This window comes from Drosophila nasuta, chromosome 3 (assembly GCF_023558535.2).
Source record: "Drosophila nasuta strain 15112-1781.00 chromosome 3, ASM2355853v1, whole genome shotgun sequence".
In the NCBI taxonomy this organism is placed as follows: Eukaryota; Metazoa; Arthropoda; class Insecta; order Diptera; family Drosophilidae; genus Drosophila; species Drosophila nasuta.
Genome location: NC_083457.1, coordinates 23,683,594 through 23,703,364, shown reverse-complemented (window position 1 = coordinate 23,703,364; position 19,771 = coordinate 23,683,594). Strand labels below are relative to the sequence as shown.

Sequence of the window (19,771 nt, the reverse complement as noted above, 5' to 3'; positions counted from 1 at the left end):
GGGCTTAGCTCAGTTTTCAGTTCTCGGTTCTCGATTTTCCGTTGAGCGTTCTCAGTTTTCAGTTTGCAGTTCTCAGTGTCTGTGGCTCGTCCATTGGGCTGCCCTTTTTAGCCTGCAGCATGAATTTATTTGTTTTGAAATTGTAACTCTGCAGTCATCCGCATCCGCAGGAGCAGCAGCCAACTGGAGTCGCATTCGAGTTGCTGTTGCAGTTGCATCAGGAGCAGCAGCAGAAGCAGCATCATCATCATCAGTGGTTGCCAGCTGCCTTTCAGTGATTGGGCTTTGTGCCTCTTTTTGCTAGTGCTGATTGTGCGGTTTCGATAAGTTCAATGCAACTGTGCAACTGCAACACAGCCACCGCAGCAACAACAACAACATTAACAACACCAACAACTGCAGCATCCACAGTAGCAATAAAGCCAAAAGCAGCACACAACCCACATGCATCACGTGGGCAAGTGATAAATTAGCGCAGAGCAAAAGCTGAAAACTGAATCACTACAAAGAAAAAACCCAAAAAATAAAGGGAAACAACAACCACAAGAAAAAAAAACACAGCTGATTGAAAAGAAAAAAACCAAAAGTAAATTGCAGAACAGAAGGAAAGCTGCGCACATTTTCACTTTATCCAGGAACAAGATTAGAAAGCCAGACAAAGGATGAACATGGCATCAAAACATACCCTAAGCAATTTTAGTATTCAAATCGCAAGAGAGTTGAATGAGCTGGCATTAAATAAATTATTGAGAATATAAATATGCATTTTAAATGTATTTTTTGATGAAGAATATGAACATTATTAAGAATATAAATTTATTTTTCAAATGCATTTTTTTGACTAAGAAATTACATTTGCATAGATTGTTAATGATGCATTCAATATATATATATATATATATATACTAATAAGTATAAAGATATTTCACTTGCATGTTTTATATACAATAGGTCACAGCTTATTTCAGACAGCACAAATCGATAACGATATTACATTTATGAATATGTAACTTTATTTCCTCTTTCACTTTTTGATTTCTATAATATTATACTTAAACAATATTAAAAAAGATATGCTATTTGTTCATGCGCAGGATTTAATGTGATATGTATAAATACATCACTTCATGTTTTTCAACTTTTAGTTCTATTTACAACAACAAAAAACATTTAATAACAAAATATCCTAGGTATACCTCTAAAAGAATAATGCTTAAATGTAATGCGAACCCAATTACAATATTTGACTTCAATTTAATTAAAATGCCACTTTTATTCTCTAGTCATTTAAAATGGAGTTTGCCCTGAAAGTACAAACAAAACTTTCTCCATCATTTACTAGCTGCTTATGCAACATTCCACATGTAAGCTGTGGAATTTGGGGGCTACTTACAGCAAATTGGCTGTGCTTTGTATTGACAAACAACTGGCTCAACTTATAATACCCGTCACATCGTACAATAGTAGATAGAATATTACTGCTGCTGCTGCTGCTCCCAGGCCAATAGAAGCAAAATCGATGTGCAATGTGCGAGTTCATGGCAATTTTCTCTCCATATTTCTTTGTCTGGATGCGAACGTGCGCCCCCCAAAGCGTGCAACGGGTGGTGCGGTACGTTGCGCTGCACTGTGGGGCACTGACTGCCAATTGTACTAGAAGTAGGTGGAGAGAGGAAGGAGGGAGGTGGGGCAAACAATGAGAATAAGCCGCATCTCTGCGCATACGCTGCAAAGATTAGTGAGGAGTCGCCTCGTCGGCTGCAACTGGAGTCGTTGCAACTGTAGCAAACTTTTACTTATTGTCCGCGCAGTTGTTTATTTCAATTTTGGTTTGAGTTTCGGTTTGGGGTTAAGGCATGGATGTTGTGGTTGTTGTTGTTGTTGTGGCTGCTGTTGCTGGTGTCGTCGGTTTGCCTGTTTGCATTTAATGCGCCCAGGAACAGGGACGTGTTCTGCCGCGAATTCGTGAAACGTGATGCTGCAAGTCGTTTTTATGTTTGTTTGTTCGGTTTTTTTTGGTTTGGTTTATTTGCCTGAATTCTCTCCTCGATTTCGCCTGCGCTGCCCTTGCTTATTGTTTTTTTGTTTCTTTGGGATGCGAACGCAGCCAGTGTCAGTGGCAATGTCTTCGTCTTCGTCTACGGCTACGTCTACGTCTGTGGCAATGGCAATGGCAGTGACTTTGCTCCTATTAGAATGCTGATCTATGCTGAACTGTCCTTGTTATTCGAGTGCAGCATTGTTAGCTGGGGACCTGAGACCTATTAAGGGTATATATCGCGAATCGTAGCGTAACATGAGAACTTTCCACCGATAGGGTCCCCCTGAAAATGAAAGCCAAATTGGCAACTTTCCGCAGAGGAGATCGAATGAAAAATGTGCTCGCGTTTGTGTGTCCTAATTGGTGTGGCCAGCGTTTTGTTTTGTTTTCTATTCATTTCATTTCTTTTGTTTTGTTAGATTTTATTTTCTGTTTGTCGCGTTTGCCAAATAAATAATGGCACCTGGAGCGCCAACATGACAGCTAGAAAAACAGTTTGAGAACAGGGAACTGGGAACTACCCAAAAAGTAAAAAAACAAAATATATATAGCAACCGGCTGCTGTTGAGGCCATTGACTGTATTTCTTGGATTGACTCACTGAGAGAGTGACGGACTGATTGATTGACGTGCGCGCTCTTTGAGCTGTTTGCTGTTAACAATTTCATTGTGGCCACGTACAAGTTGGCAATGTAATTAATTGCTTTCCAACCTGTGTGTCAGCTATCTGGAAAGTGTCCAACAAAAACTACAATGCGGCAGCCCGCACAGTTAACTGGGTCAAAGCTGTTGAGAGAGCCACAAGAGACAAGACATCAGAATGCGAGGCTGCTACAAATAAATGTTAAATGTTTGTCAGGCTCCAATATGAAAATTATCACTTAACTGAGGGCAGCCCCAACCCAGCAAACTTTTGTAGCAACTATCGGTCATTGCAGCTGTGTATTGTGAGTGCGAGTGGAGTTCAGTGAACCAAAGCAGGCAGTAAAATTAACTAATTTTCGTAAGAGAGTTTGAGTGTAGCGAGCGAGCGAGTGAGCGCGCAAGCCGAAAGCCAGCCTAAAACATCAATCAAAGCCAAATTAAGCGTAAAATGCTGCGCAGGAAACGAAGCGTCAAAGTCAAGACACAGCGCACAACGCACAACTCGCAGCGAAGCGAGTGCAGTGCAAAAGGTTAGGCCCGCACCAGGGAAGCAGAGCCCGCATATATATATATAGTAAGTACGCAGTTATCTACCAACCAGTACTTGCCACACACTGCCTCCATACAATGGCCAAGGCAATCAATCAACGTGCAACGCGCGCGCTGCTTTCCAAAGAAAGGCCGCCCCAAAAAAAAAAAAACAAAAAACAAAAAAGTGCAAGCTAACAAAAGTTGCAGCTAATTTTTTATTTTCTTTTTGGAGAACCATATGCAGCCTCAGTTCCAATTGCAGCTCATTTACATACAACATCGTTTGAGTTATGGATGAGATTTTGGCGTGGGCTGCACCTAAAATTGGCACACGCACAAAGACTCTGCGCAGACTCTTGAGTCGTCGCTGTCTTTTTATGCAAATCTTTAAGCCGACAAACAATTTCCTGATAAATGCACACACACACATACACACACACATATATACACACACTCACATGCGGACCGTTATAAGTGCGATTTCCACAAAGATGATAAAGAGCGATGCGGCAAACGCAGTCAAAAACAAAAGACTTAGGCAACAAACTTGAGCTTGATAAGATAGCAGCCAGAGCAGTAAAAGAACTTTAACTTAAGCCAATTACGCTTGACCTGCCAAGAAAATACCTTACGACGCTACATTAACTAAATCAGTTTATAGCACACACACGAATCTACCCCATAGAACACTGTAGAGTGCAGGGTATAAGTTTGACGCTTGTTTGATGTACTCGCGACTGTTGCCGGTCAAGTCGAAAGGCGAATGTTCGAGCCATAAACCTTTCGATAGGCGGCGCTGCTTTGGCTACGCCTTGACCGACACCGACACCGACACCAGCAACAGCAACAGCAATAACAACCGCAACAACAACCACAACAACACTAACCCAACCCAACGCCGCGCTGTTCTTTTTCAATTTTATAAATGTTTTTTTATTATTAAGCGCGACGTGCGTGGCATGCACAAAACGCAAAAATCAACAGCAACAACAACAAAAACCAAAACAAACTGAATACAACAACAGCAAGAACAACAAGTTGACTGCATTTCCCTTGGCTGCATTTGGGTTTGCATTTTTAATTTCCCATTGAGACGCAGAAAGAAATTAAAAAACAATATTTAATCAACGCACATAATCTGCATTTTAAAATTGAGTTTGAGTTTGAGTCTCGAGTATGAGTATGAGTTTCAGCTTAAGCTGAAACTGAAGCTTCAGGCGCTGTCCGTGTTGGGTGTTGACCATTTAACGCGTCTTGTTCACTTGTTCCTCCGCCTCCTCCTCTTCGCTCCCCCGCCTGGAATAAATGGCGGCCCTTGTCGCGTTGCGAGGCTGAGAAAAATTTGTTAGATTTTAATCGCTCTGCTGCGTTTTCGCTTGAAAAATAACAAAAATAAAGAGAAAAGGTTCAGGTTGGCAGTCATAAAAATCAAATCAGCGGATCGGACGACGACGACGACGACAACGATGAAGACTTCCTTGAAATCAATGTTGCCTCGGCTCGACGTTTGATTCATTTGATTTTTATTTCGGACTCGCTTTGGGGCTGTTGTTGATAGCTGGTTTGGTCAAGCGGAGGGGGGGGACTAAGGTACTGCTTGTTAATCCTTTGACGTGACGTCTGTTTATAATTTGCGCTCATATTTCATGTGCTATGCAAGCGGCCTTTGCCTTCGTTATATTCGTTTTTTTTTTTTATTTTGGTTTTTGGCTTTGACTTTTATGGTCCAGCTTTTACGAGTAGAACTTTGGCCTTGCGGCATTTTGAAAGGTTTTCTGATTGAATATTCTAAAGTAACTTTGTCGTAAATCATCGGCCCGGACAGCTCGCAGTTCTCTGTTGAGCTCATGTTCATGTTGTTCCTGTTCTTAACCCTTTTTGGCAAAACCGAAACACTGCACGATGATATGCATATGTATGTTGTTGTTGTTGAAATTGTTGTTACATCACCATTGGAATTTCACTTTGTGGAGCTGTCAGCTCTTCCGCCTCTTGTGATACAAATCAGATTGAGAATGGCAAAAGCTACTTAACTAACAGTCGCATCGTTTTTGGTTCAATCAACCCGAAATCTAGACTCAAAACTATCCAAACAAACTCACATTCTAAATGCCAATCGGTCGGCTATAAATAAAGCCAAACAAAACATTAAAAATACAACGAGAAGGCAGCGCTTGCTTTTAATTTTAATGAACCATAAAAATTCACACGCACAGCCAAACAAAAATATTACGACTCTGCTCTGCTCTGCAGACACAGTGGTTGACACAGAGGGACAAGGGACACCACACAATCCACATTCAGCCAGACGGCCGCGGCCCAATGGAAATGTTAATGAAACTTAAAGAGATGCTAGCAAAGCAAATCAACAGTTGACTCTTTGCTGGGAGTCGCGTTTTTCTCAGCAAACATTTGAGACAGAGGCAAAAAACATCCAAAATACATAAAAAGAAAGAATCAACGACAGAAGAAGACAACACAAAAAAAATAAAATAAATGTAGAAAAAAGATCCTCAAAATTCGAAAGAAAACTATTAAACAACTGTCCGTCGCTTATCGCGGAGAATCTCTTTCGCTCTCTCTCTCACTCTATCTGTCTTTCTCGCAGTCTTTCGCGCACAACGTTTGCTTAGAAATTAGAGCCCAAAACAAATGCCCGAAAGTTGAGCAAAGAAATTCCCCACCTCGCCTTTCCCTGTGGAGTCGAGCGTAAGCTAGACCTTAGACCGGTTTAACAGCGCTCTGTTAAGCGACTGTTAACGAACGTAACGACGCCAGCTGCGATGGCGACGGCGACGGCGACGGCGACGGCGACGCAGACAGCAACAGCGACGTCGGCAGAGACTGCGCATGTTCTGGGCACTCAACTCGACAGCTCTCAGAACCGTAGCTCGCATTTCATTAGCTTCGCATCCAGCGACCGGTTCATTCCACAATCGTCGTCGCTCCCAGCGAGATCTGTGTGCGCGTGCGCGGCTTCAACAACAACAACAACAAGAGCAACCCACGCGAGACACCTCAACGAGTTAGAGGAAGAGAATAACCGAACACATATACGATTGCTATTGCGATTGCGATTTGGGGAATACTCCGGCAAAATTCAACGCGTTTCGTTTCGTTTTTTATGCAAATCGCGGATGAGTGAATACAACAACAACAACAAAAAAAAAAGTGTAGAACGGTGAAACGATGCAAAGGAGATGACAACGACGAACGAGAAGTCGAAGACGAAGAAGTAACAAACTTAAGTCACATTTCGTCACTGGCGTGAAAGTAAAAATTCTTTGTGCCTCATTTGGTATTGTGAAATTCACAGTTATTCATAGTTTCGTGGCAACAGCATCGACAACAAAAGAGATTTTCGCTCTGACTGCGAATATTACGAAATGATCGTAAAACTCGCGTAACCAACAGCAAATCCACAAGAAAACACACCGACAACAACAACAACAACATCAAAAGCAAATAGAAAACAAAATCCAAGTCAAGAAATGAGTAATGAGAGTTTATTCAGTGTCTGTGTCTTGCTCTCTGTGAATGTGTCTGTGTGCTGTTAATTGATTGCCAAAAAAAAAAGGTGTAAATGTAAATGTTTATTGTGCACATTTAACGGCAACTTTTTTGGAGCAAATTCTACCGTTATTTGCATTGTCCACATACATAACACACATACTAGGTGAGCAATCCATAAATAATAACGTAAAACACACAACACGTAAAATATTAATATGAATACGATAATATTATTATTAATGCATAGAGTAACATTTAATGGGTAATTAGCGTCATGCTCTATAAATTGGATTAAGTGTGGATATTATTATTGTGTGGCCTCTGTGAAATTTTCGACTGCTAATTGCCGGCCCTATTAAGTGTCAAAATTGGTTTATGAATTTATCTGCGAGACTTCCGAAATCACTCGAGTGTGATTCTCGACATTATAAATGAAAAGAACTCGAAGAATTATAAAACGCTAACGTTGACAAAGACAGCCAATATAGCGAATTTTAACGACAAATGATTTAAATATAAATACATTTATAACCATAAAAAATAAGATAGAAAAAAAACATTGATTAAAAGCAAATAAATAATTAAAAAAGTTATATAACAAAATTGGTAAAACAAAATGAATATAATTCGATAATTTCTTTCGGAAGCCAATCAATTAAAATAAATCAATTAAATAAAGACTTAAAATAACATAAATTAATAATAATTATGAGATGACAAGGCTAAAAATTTGTATCCGCTAAGTAAGCAATACAAATTCATTCAAGTATTAGTCATCGGTCGCAGAGTAAAGGCTAAAAATAATTATCTATTAAATATAATAAATAAATGATCTTAAATGCAAATATAATAATGATGAGAAATAAAACTTTATGAGAAGAATTATTATACCAAAATCTTTTAGTTGGAAAGTGTTTTCGTAAAAAAAGTTCTATCACTTTTCAACTGCCTTTCACTACTTGCAAATGAATAGGAATATAAGATGCTAAAGAAATTTGTTCGCTTATTCATTATCAGCTCGATTATATGCCCATCGCTGCCCACTCAGCTTCGATGGGGGCTGACAAGTTAATGGACTGTCGCTCTTTCTCTCTCTCTTTCTCTGAGTTGACACCAACGCACTTCTCACCGTAACTCCGTAAGGCATCTGCCAATGCTCAACACTCTCCATTACCATTTTGTATTGGGTTTTTTTTCTTTTCTGTAGTTTTTAATATGGAAGAACAACAAAGACATGCAGCAGATAGCTGAAAATTTCACTTACAAAAGACGGGCGCAACATTTTCTTATTGTATTTTCATTTTCTGGGTCAAAAGCAAAGCAACAAAAGCCCATCCTCGGCATTGCCAAGCCCAGACCCAGGCTTGGGCCTAGCCCCAGCTCCAGTCCGCAGTCCCCAATCGTAGTCCCAAGTCCCCAGTCTTGCAGTGTGCCTGGGCCCAGCCCCTTGTCTATTTGTCTCTCTAAGTTGCTGCATTTGTTTATAAATGGCAATGAGGCAGCCCCAAAAAGGGATTTCCCTTTTACACATACACACATATTTACTGCGCAGTCAATCAATGTGAAGAAAAGATACTTTCGTTTGGTCTGCTTAAGGTAAACAGAATACAGAACGGTTACAAAGTGTCAGCTAACCCAAGGTGACGGCAGAACCCTACAACAATCAGGCACTCGTCGAGCATAAATTTAAGCATGGAATGCTCAATGAACTGCAGACCCTAAAAAAGAATAAAAATCAACAACAAGCACTTTATACGACATTCGATTGGACTTCAAAAGGCAGTCAACGGTTCTTTCTCTTTAGTGTCAGCGAAGGAGGAGGAGGAGGAGTAAACAAGAGGCCATCACTAAACAGTTCCAAATATGATACAGCAAATGTCGTTGCATTTCGGTTTCGATTTCCTGTGGTTCTTGTGAAACCCCAACTCCAATATCTGTCCCTGTTCTTATAACTGCTTCTGCTTCTGGCTCTACCTCTCCTAGTTCTTGTGTGGTGTGTGTTTGTGCATGCAGCGCATGATTAATAAAATACCAGCAATGTGTTTCCCACTCTGACCGCTTCGTTGATTAGTAAGCACGTCAACATTTCAATAAGAAATAAAAAAAGCACACAGAAATACAGAAATCATTGACATGGGCAATCTCATCAACGTCACAACAACACAAACAACAACTATAATAATGTTACCCTTTGCCGTTCTGTGGCTTTGCATTTTAATTGCTTTTGATTTGCTGCCCCCGCCATTTATGAATCGGAATTGGAATTGGAATTGGGCGCGTTCCGACTGTTAAATTTAGCATATGAATACGAATGCGAGACAGGGGAAAAATACGTTACATTCTGTCTGTCTGCCTGCCTATACACATATAGAGCACGATGAGCCATCATATCTATATTTACATACCAGATGTATGGATTCATTTAATGGCATTGACATCGCCAAGGTTCTAGCTACACACACATTTGTCGCATACACATTTGTCAGCTCAGACTGAATGCTCTTCTCATTTTTGGAGGCTTACAAAACAAGTTCAGTTAGAGGGCAACTGTTTAGGCCATAAATATATCGGAAAAATAAACAATGCTCAAAGGGTTTGCAGCCTATCAAAAGCTGCTACCGTCTCATTACTCAAAAGTCAAGAAGAGTTGTTATTCCCCCTCGGAGATAATCAGAGAATGAGGTGGCAAGAGAGTGAGTGAGCTAGGGAATTCATAACACTTTTGGTTTCGGTGCAATAACCTCACAAATACACACTATAGAAGACACCCACAATGGTCACTCAACAACCTTCGCAACCCCAAAGGCCAAAAACGAAACCCAAAACAAAACTCTAAAGCGCACATCCAGTGCAAAGCAAAAGCAAAGCGAAAAGCGCAAAAAAAACGCTCAACTCGACTTGACAAATGAAAGCAAAAACCAACTGTCCACCATATAAAAATCTTGCAAACAAAACAAAAAAAAAACGAAAAAGAAGTCAAGAATGGGCAGAACGTTAATTTTTCATGGTAGACAAGAGAAAAACCATATTATTTCATTATTTACATCCGAGACAGTCGAGAGGGGGACTAAGCAAACGAGAAGCAGCGGCGGGCGGAAAGTGGCAAGTGGCGAGCGTTGTCCGTTTGGCCGGCACGTCATTAGTCACACCAAGGGGTAGATATGAAAGACAACAACAAGAATAAGAACAACAACAACAACAGCATGAAGAGAGCAACAACAATAAGTTGTTTGCCAGGCAGATCCGCGTGCAAAAGCGGATAAAAAGTAATCAAAAGCGCTAAGAACGACATAATAAGGCAACTGAGCACAGGACTAGTCCAAGTCGAAGATGAGATGCCGAGATGCGAAGAGAATGGGCAACAGGAGATGAGACTCTAGATGAGGCAGCAGCTCGAGTTGAAGGTGTTCCCAGCAACAGCAACAGCAGCAGCAGCCGAAGCAGCAGCTTGACAAAACGGAAATGAAATTAAATAAAGAAAAGCATGAAGGAGTTTCTGAGTCTCGTATTATATTGCATTATATGCCCTAGCGTCGACGTTGGCGTCGACTTCAGTATTACATCAAGTGTTGTTGCTGCTGCTGCCGCGACTATGGCTGCTGCTGTTGCTGCTGCGTTGGCGTTGGCGTTGAGGCAGAGAAAAGAGGCAACGCGGCAACGCGGCAATGCGAAATTCTTAGCCGGGTAAGCTGCTTGCCGCAAAGACGGGGCCGCGATTTTTAAGCCGCAGCTTAAAGTGGTGACAACAACAGCAACGGCGACAACTACAACAACAATCACAGCAACGAAGCAACAAGAACAACAACAACAGCAACTACAACTATGACTGTGGCTTTGGTTCGCGCTTTGGCTCTGGCAACAGCAGAGTTGAGTTGCATTTTGTAAAACTCTTTAGTGTGATTAATGTGCCCAGACATATACACCACACCAACAACACACACACGCACACACTTCAAACTATGCAAACACATATGAGAGTGTGTGTTTGTGTGTGTGTGTGTGTTTGCTTCCTTTTATGAGCTGTGCTGTGCGTTGTGTGTTGTGCCTGACCTGCGACCGGGACGTGCTCCTTACACTTTTCCTTTTCCTTTTTGGCTCGTCTGTTGCTTTTGTTAGCACAACAAAAGCCACCCACCTTCGTATGTGTGTGTGTGTGCACACACCTTTACACAGATTCTGTTTGCTCGTTGTGGAGAAGGAGGAGCTCTACGTATGTGGAGCTATAGCTGCCCTAATCCTTTTGAACGCTGCTTTTATCGCACTTACTTCTACTTATACACTTACCCCGGGTTGTAATAACTTGGTCATTAAGCAGACACCCTCCATGCTGTATTTACCCTAGCAAGCAACAACAACAGCGTCGTCTCTCTCTCTTGTTGGGGCATATTTGGGGCAAATACATATGTGCTCACAAACACCCCAAAGTAAATCCAGCAAGTTATAGCTGCAACTTCTTTGCGCTTGCATAATGACATCGAGTGTGAATGCGGTGCTATCTATCTACATATCTTGGATGTCTGCTTATATTGTGTATGTAAATTTCTAATTCTATACATATTAATTCGCATTTAAGCTGGACTTAATAGCGACTCATTTGAATACTATTCCCAGAAAGTTTTGTATACTACGCAGCTCTTTGTCTGGCCCTGACTAGTTTTTATCGATAACACAATTTTATCAGCTTTAACTGTTATATATGACGCATTTCAACATAAATTAAAATTACAATTGATTTTTCTTAACCACACTAAATTAAATATTGCACAATTTTTAAGAGTTCTTGCGATAGAAAATATTTATTAAAAGAACCAGTATTTATATGATCTATAAAAGAAAGTCTAAATATAAGAATGATGCTATTTTTGTAATTTCGCAACCTTTTCTAAAAAACTAACTTTAGTATGGAGTGAGTTCTTTTTTTAATAAAATTTGACTGCAGTTTTTAAAAATTTTAATGAGTTTCTTCGATAACTTGGTTCGCTTGTAAAAAGGCAAGAACATCCTTTACCTTCTTACGGCAGTCATAATCGCCTATGATATCATCATTAGCAAGAGTATTTAAGCTTCGTTGCATCATTATTAACTTTTGCTTTTTATGTTGTGTTTTTGTTGCTTTCCGTTTCGTTTCTTTTTCACAAGTTGTTGTTTTTGTGTATCTCATTATGCGTCAGGCTTCTTCTTCTCGGTTTTTTTTTTTTTTGTCTTTTTCTGGTACTTGTTGTCTACGTCTTGGGTTACATATTTCATATTTCGTAGTCATAACCGCAGGCGGTTACAGTGATGAAGGAGCGATGGAGGGATGAAGGGGGTAAAGAAACGTTGTCACTTTTCCTGTGGCTCGCAGTCAACTCGTATTGGGACTCGACTCGGATGATACCTCATTTGTTCAAGTGTTTTGCCTGCGGCTTTTGTGTGTTCCCCTCGGGGACAGGAAGCATCAGCAACTGGCCGTGGCCAAAAGGGGTTGAGCTCGACATATGCCAACGTCATCGTCATCGTCATCGCCATCACCATCGTCTCAGTATTATAGCCATAGTCATCGCCATCGTCATCGTCATTGGCAACGCGCCTGTGGCAGGAGCTTGAAAAGGATTTCATGTTTATTGCAAGTTTTTTGCTTATTAAAAAATAAAACCAGCAAATAAACAAAAAAAAAAAGTAAAAAAGAAATGAAAACGAAAAACTTTTTGTGAGGCTTCTTCGATGCTGCTGTGTGCAACGTGTCAGCTACAAGTTAAATGAGTTTCTTCTCTTTTTTTTGTGCCTTTCTGCACAGGAAGTTGTTAAGCGTTGAAGACAGTGACGCGGAAGGGGGGCGTGAAGAGGCAGCTAGCAGCTGACTCTCTCAAGTGTCTCAGCCCTGAGCGAGACTCGCAAATGCCTGTGCCACTTTCCAGGCAGCCAAGCATCCAGTCAGTCCAGGGGCGCCACTAATTAATTAAGACATTCTCAATGAAATCAAGTTAAATGCAAGGCAAATGCTGAAACTGTGTCAGGCCATGCACCGAGCGAAATAATAAAAACAGCAACTTAAACTCCAGACACGTACGCGCCAGGAAGCCGAGATCCAAAGCCACAGATCCACATTGGTAGCCACAACAGATCCACACAAGTTGGTTAGCCAATCCTCCGCCTGTTAGTGGCATCAATTTTTGTCCAGTAGCCGAGAAAATGTCACGTTTCCACATAAGTTACCAAGCGTGAGAATTGCGCGCCAGTTTGTTGTTCGTTTTCTGTATTTTTTTTGCTCTCTGGCAGTCGCAGGAAAAGGTACTTTCCATGGTGAAAATTAATTGCAAGCCGTGTTATCGTCGTCTCAACACACAACATCAGGCCAAACAATTAATTGGAAAGCACAGCGAAATAGTAAAACAACTGCAAATAAAAAAAAAAATTTCGAAAAAAATCGAAAAATAACGAAACAAAACTATGCTGCAAAATAGTTCAGAAATTGATGAGCTCGGTTTTATTTTACAAACTACTTACAATGACTTCTCCAACACTGGGGCGAGCTCATAAAAATTTCAATTAAATCTTGGCTTTTTATGTGTGCAGCTCGAAATGTTTATAACTTTGCCGAACTGCACTTGGCCAGTTTGGCTTGGCTTGGCTTGGAGGCAGCGCATTTTAGCCAAAAGGCTCGTAAAATTCTTTATGGGCCGCTTTTCTCGATGAGCACTCAACTCCAATTGAAATGGCCTCTTGGTCACGCCCATTGGCTGAAAAGTGGGCGAAACACCTTCAACATTCACCTTCTTTCACTTATTCTAATTGTCAACTAATTTAGTAGAGACTGAACATCTCTGCGGAATGGTGTCTGTCCTTCCCCAGCTCACTCCCTCTCCCTCTCTCCCTCTCTCTCTCTTTCTCTCTGTCTGTCTGTCTGTCTGTGGGCTTCATAAATATGCAAATATCCTGTAAGTACTTTTAATGTCTTGCCATTTGTTGGCCTGGCTTACTGCCACACAGAGAAGTCCCGAGTTGCATTACACAGTTCTCTTCTTTACTTTTCGCTGTTCGTATTCGTGTTCGTGCCTCCCCCTAATGGTCTTAATGGCATGTTTGGCATTGGCCATATTTACATGCATTTATTTTGCTGGCTGCATTTCAACTTTATGGGTGCCATAAATAAGCCAGCCCTTTATGTGTGTGTAATAATATTAACTGCATTTTCGATGCGACATTAAATGCCATTCGACTAATTTCCCCTCTTACAACAATCTTGCAGGAATCGAAGACAAGTTGAAGCAGAGGACTAGGAGAAGTAGAAGTCGCCATCACAATTCGCACACTGTGGCCAGCGGGAGACGAGCAGCAAACCGAATGCAGTATCTCAACTACGCACTGCAGACATCCACGCGACTGCTGACCAGCCAGAGCAATAGCAATAGCCATAGCAATAACCACAGTCAGAGCCAGACGGCAGCCAAGGCGGCGGCGGCGGGTAGACAACAACAGCAACAACAACAACAACAGAAAGAAATTGAAGAGGAGCAAATAGCACACGCCTGTTGCAGTCGAGGCGCACAATTGCTGAGATTGCGCCACCAGGAGCTGGCCAAGCGACGTGCCCTTGAGCTAGAGGATCAGCTAAACGCCAACGCCATCAGCTGTGCCCAGGATAACGACGACGACGAGGACAGCGAAGCATCTAGCGCGACAGAGGAAGGCGCAGTTGGGGGACATCTGGAGGCGGAGTCGGGGGCAACAGAGAGGCGGCACATCCAGAAATCCAGCGAGTCGGCGCCGCAGCCAGTCCAATGAAATTTACTCTCATTTAATGTGCAACTGGCGCGTAGCAAGCTGTTATCGTTTTTCAACCGCGACATGGCCGCCACCGATGGCCAAATCATATTGGCCGCCTCCCGTTTCGGGGATGCGACGCCCGTCTATTTGCGCGACTTCTCCAAGCAACCGCTGCCGGCGGTGGCCAAGATCCTGAAGGGTCAGCATCAGGCCCTCGGCGTGCCAACGCTATCGGCGCCATCGCTGCAGAGCACTGCGCTCTTTTTGAGTGCCGGCAAAAAGTATCAGATTCTGGCGCAACCCATTAAGATCAAGGAGGGACGCAAGCCCACGAATGTGGGCGCCAAGGTGCTCATACCGGAGACCTATGGCGGCTACTTTGAGCTCCTCAGCGAGGATGGCCGCTCCACGCGTTGCATTGACTCTGTCCTGGAGCTGGCACGTCGGCGCAATGCTCGTGTCCTGGTGCGCGAGACTTTCCGTTGCCAGCAGCTCAATCGCACCATTCACGCTGGAGAGCTGCTCACCACGATGAACGACAATGGCAAGTACCTGCAGTGCCGCAACATCAAGGACGAGATCATCAATCTGCCACTCGATACCAAAGCCAAGTTCTCGCCGATTGCACGCGAGGACAGCATCAGCGGAGTGCACACCGTCAAGAATCTGCTGCTCAAGCGGATGCCCGTCATCGTGAGGTGAGTTTCAAAGAAATCTATGCTTTATGCACTCCCTATTCTTACTCCTTTTGTAGCCTTCATAATTTTAGTAGTGAAATGCAAACAATTCTTATAAAAAGTAGTGGAATTAGTGATTAGGAATCATTCATCCGATTGTTTTTCTGTTTATTCCACAAATTTTTGAAACAAATGTTATGATAACTAAATAATTTAGTAATAAATTATACTTACACATTATTTATATATATTAAGTTTTATACTTTCACAATAGATATATAGAAAAACCAATTATACAATTTTCAGTATTTTGTAGGTGTATTTGTTCGGTATATTAATTTTGATAATATCGAACAGACTATTCTCAATATGAACTGTAAAGTCAATTTAATTTATCACGTAACTTTATTGATTTTATGACTTATTATTTAAACGATTTTTTTATAAAACAAGTATTTTACTAATATTTACAACATTTTAAATTTGCTATGTCTATATTTGGCGTTAATAAATAAATATTTGTATTATCTCCTCTCGCTCTATCGCTCTAGACTTGTGCATGGCAGCGGACCCAAGGGACTGAAGCAGCCTTTTGTGCCAGAGCTGCGACTGCTGGGCTGCGTGGAAATCGATCGGATCTTTGCGTTGCCGTTGCAGAAGGACACGGATCTGGTGCCAGTGCCGTTGAACGTGAAAATCAAGCTGCAGCGGGCCAAGAACATGGAACAGCTGGAGCATTTCATTGAGTACACGCGCTTTTTGGATAAGGCGCAGCGTCTGCTTGCGGATGCCCGCGATCGCCTGCAGATTGTCGATCTCAAGCTGAGCGAAAAGGAGAAGAAGGACTCCAAGTTCAGCAGTCGCAACAGCGGCAACAAGCTGCCCATCGTCATGCTGCCCTCGGCGGCGGGCGTGGCCAGCGGTCTGGCCGAGAGCGGCTATGTGCTGCGGAAGAGCGCCAGCTGTGATTCATGGTCCAAGCAGCAGCAGCAGGCGCTGAGCAGCAGCGAGTTTGCCGAGGAGTACAAGGAGATTGATCACATCTATGACTATGTGCGCGGTCTGACGCCGCTCTCCAAGGGATTGGCTCGCTTCGAGCCGATCTGCGAGTCGCCAACACTCAAGTCCCATCACACGGACAGCAGCGGCAATGGCAACTATTGCAGCCTAATCAGGGGACCGACAACAGCAGCAGCAACACCACACCAGCAGCAGCAGCAGCAGCAACAGACGAGCAACAACAACAACTACAGCAGCCTGGAGTCGAACAAACACAGCAGCAGTAACGGTGGCCATCATCATCATCATCAGCAATACTCGTCACAGTCGCAACAGCAGTCGCTGGTTCATCACTCGTCGGCATTGCTGGTCAATCACTATCATCACAGCCATATACAGGAGGACATTAAGCCGGTGCCGCCGCCAATTGAGACGATTCCGGGTAAAAAGCCGGCGGAGAAGCGACAGCGTCCCACACTACCAAAGCTTTACATCAAGAATGCGAATGCGCACAGCGCCGGCAGCAGCAGCAATGGCAACTCAACCGGCGGCACCAGTCACAGTCACAGTCACAGCCATAGTCACAGCCACAGTCATAGCCATTCGCAGCAGCAGCAGCAACAGTTACCGCCAACGCCGGGCAGCAACAACAGCAACAGCAACAATAATAATAATAACAACAACAACAACAGCAGCAGCAACACGGCAGCAATTGTTGCCAGTGCAGCGGCAGCAGCGCACCACGCCCACGCGCACGCCCATGCCCATCATCCCCATGGACATGCACATGCATCGCATCAGCATCAACACCCACATCCACATCCCCATCCGCATCCGCATCCACATCACCACAGCAAGGTGCTGACGCCCAACAATCATTTGCCAGTCAAGGAATCCCTCGAGCCGCAGTCGCCGCTCTTTCATATCAGGTGAGTAACCGATAACCGAGGGGGGAATAATAAACTTCGAGGGGAAATACTGAATGTTGGAAATCTTTGGCAGATACAAGAGTCTCAGCAGTCTGCAGCTGACACCGGACAGCAACAACACGGGCGCAATGACGCCGCCGATGATCTCAGCGCATGCCAAGTCAACAACAGCAGCAGCAGCAGCAGCGGCCCAAGCAGCCTCAGCAGCAGCGGCGGCAGCGGCAGCATCAACTGGCTCACAGTCGCCGCCCGATGTGGTGCTCAAGTGCGGCAGCATACTCAATTCGCATGGCTATTTGGCGCACAGTCACAGCCGCAGCTCGAGCAGCAACAATCACCACAGCAGCAACAACAACCCAAGGGAGGGCACGCTGGACTCGTCGCGCAGCGGGGGACGCACTTCGGGCGACTCACAGAAGCTGCCGGAGAAGAAGACGCGACGCTTGTCGCGGCCACGCAGCCTCTCCAATCTGGTGTGGGATCTGCGGCCATCGAAGGAGAAGTCCAAGAAGAAACTCTATATACACCATTTCGATCAGCGTCAGCAGGCGACGCTTTATCTGTAGACGATGTAAAAGAGGAGGAGAATGGGAAGGAGGATCAGGGAGAGGAAGTGGAGGAAGAGGATGCGATGCTCGGGTTCGGAGTAGAGATTCGTTGCCAAATCGTTTCGCTGCCATCAACAACCACAAACAACAACAACAACAACAGCCACGACAACAGAAAACAGACAACCATAAGAAGCAACACCAACATTTAACGCTGTGTGTGTTCCTGCAGGTGAGCAGACGACGGGCGGTTGAGAATGAGGGGGCGCCGACAGTAGATGGGGGGACAAGAGTCTAGCGCAGAGCGGGAGGTGTGGCAATGCAAATCGTGCTGCCCTCTGATTGTTTTGCTTATTAAATTCGTGCAGCTAAAACTAAAATAATTTCCTCTTTATCTGTTCCCTCTCTCTCTCTCTCTTTCTATATCTATTCCCTACCCTTCTCTCTCTTGCTGTCTTCCTCTCTCTCTCTCCCTTGCAGCTTTCACCAGTTTAGCTTGCAGCAGCAATTTTAATTAACATTGAATTGTGCCTTCCCCTGCGCCTAGAACTATGCTTTAAAATTCCAATGAAATATTTTTGAAGAATATTTTGCCTGGATGGACAAGGATGAATGTGTAAGAGAGGGAGAACAGAAGAAGATGAAGATGAAAAAGAAGAGAGCAGAAGAACCAAACAAAACAAAACAAGAAAACCAATCACATGAAGCGCTGATGACACACACACACAGAAACAGACACAGACAATACAATAAACACACAAAATACACATACACACACACTCACACGTCAAGTCTATAAAATTGTGATTTTAATTTTATGTTTAATTTAATTTAATATTGCGACACTTTTAGTTAATATTTAATACGAATAGGCGACAAGGCAAAGCAAAAAAACAAAAACTACAAAATAATCATAAACAAGAAAAAAGTGAATAAATAAAAAGCCATTTTTCATTTAGCTGTCGCTTTCAGTTTTCAGTCACATTACAAATTTAAAAAAGTAAAAAAAAAAACAAAAACCAACAACAAAAAAACGGCAAATTAACGAAACGGTGTATTAATTAAGCTTGGACCTAAAGCTCGAGTTGCAAAAGCTGCAAAAGGCGATTGGCGCCTCCAGCAGCAAGATATCAAAAGACACTTACACATACATACACACACACACAAGCATATATAAATGAGATATATACACACATGTGTGTATACTATATACTATAGATAAGCAATATTACACAAAATATCGAACATTATTTACCTAGAAGAAGTTATGCAACAGCAGCTGCAACAGCAACAACAACAAGCCGATTAACAAGCATATTTAATGTTATATGTTATAACAAATAGTTGAAATGAATTTATTAATTTCTCCTCATAATTTAAATGTTGTTCGTTGTGCATGTTGTGAATGTGTATTCGCGTAATTGTATTCGCGCAATTGTTTCGAATTATGCAATTTAATTACAATTATAGTACACTTAACTATTACTCTTATTAGTCTTTAGTTTGTTCAGAGCTTAGAGGAGATCGTAAGTGAAAGAGCAAGAGAATGATGCACTCTCTCTCTCTCTCTTTGCTCTTTTTACTCTCCCCGCTCTGGCAAATGCATTGTCTTAGTCGTTTAGTATGTACATTTTAGTTATTACAATTATATATCGCTTACATAGCATACGAGTATCTAGAGTACATTATTACCTACTATAACTACATTCTATTTGTGTCTAATAAATGTCTCAGAAAATATAAATTGTATATGCAAAAATCTGGTTGTTCTTATTACACTTTTTTCTCCCCCATTACGGCAACGAGTTGAATGAAGTGTGGGCGCGCGCATGTGCGCAATCAAATGAAAGCAAAACGGGAACAATTTCTATTGTCAGCTTGGCATCATCTCATCTGGTAATATAGTCACCAAGTTGATCGGACTATAAATGCTTTAACTGCGCTATTATTATGTAAACAATGCAGAGATACCCTGCACTTTATGAGTAACAGTTGTTTGAGACTGAAAGTTCACATAATATTCTACAATTAAATGTTGTAAGATAAAAAAAATGTTAAAGATAAAACAATTTATGAACATCAATTTATTTCAAAATAATTTCCATTCTCTAAGGTATGTATTATTCCAGTCGATCAGTTTATG

General features: G+C 42.4%; 2 protein-coding genes across 6 annotated transcripts in view; both read left to right on the top strand.

Moving 5' to 3' along the window:
• LOC132793488 (uncharacterized) overlaps window positions 1–14,493 on the top strand; it is a 95,614-nt gene extending 81,121 nt beyond the window's left edge. For 4 of the 5 annotated variants that reach the window (XM_060803435.1, XM_060803433.1, XM_060803436.1 and 1 more), the window contains one exon: window positions 13,958–14,493. In XM_060803435.1, the coding sequence (XP_060659418.1) occupies window positions 14,053–14,493 (441 nt within the window). In that variant the 5' untranslated portion in view covers window positions 13,958–14,052. Of the gene's footprint in view, window positions 1–6,073; window positions 6,893–13,957 lie in introns of those variants that run through there. The other variant, XM_060803437.1, reaches the window with a different exon arrangement.
• Window positions 14,494–14,556: 63 nt separating this feature from the next.
• Window positions 14,557–17,746, top strand: LOC132793484 (putative uncharacterized protein DDB_G0277255). Its single transcript, XM_060803427.1, has 3 exons — window positions 14,557–15,173; window positions 15,704–17,080; window positions 17,154–17,746. The coding sequence occupies exons 1-3, from the start codon at window positions 14,557–14,559 to the stop codon at window positions 17,644–17,646; spliced, it is 2,487 nt and encodes an 828-aa protein (XP_060659410.1). The 3' UTR covers window positions 17,647–17,746.
• The last annotated feature ends 2,025 nt before the right edge of the window (window positions 17,747–19,771 follow it).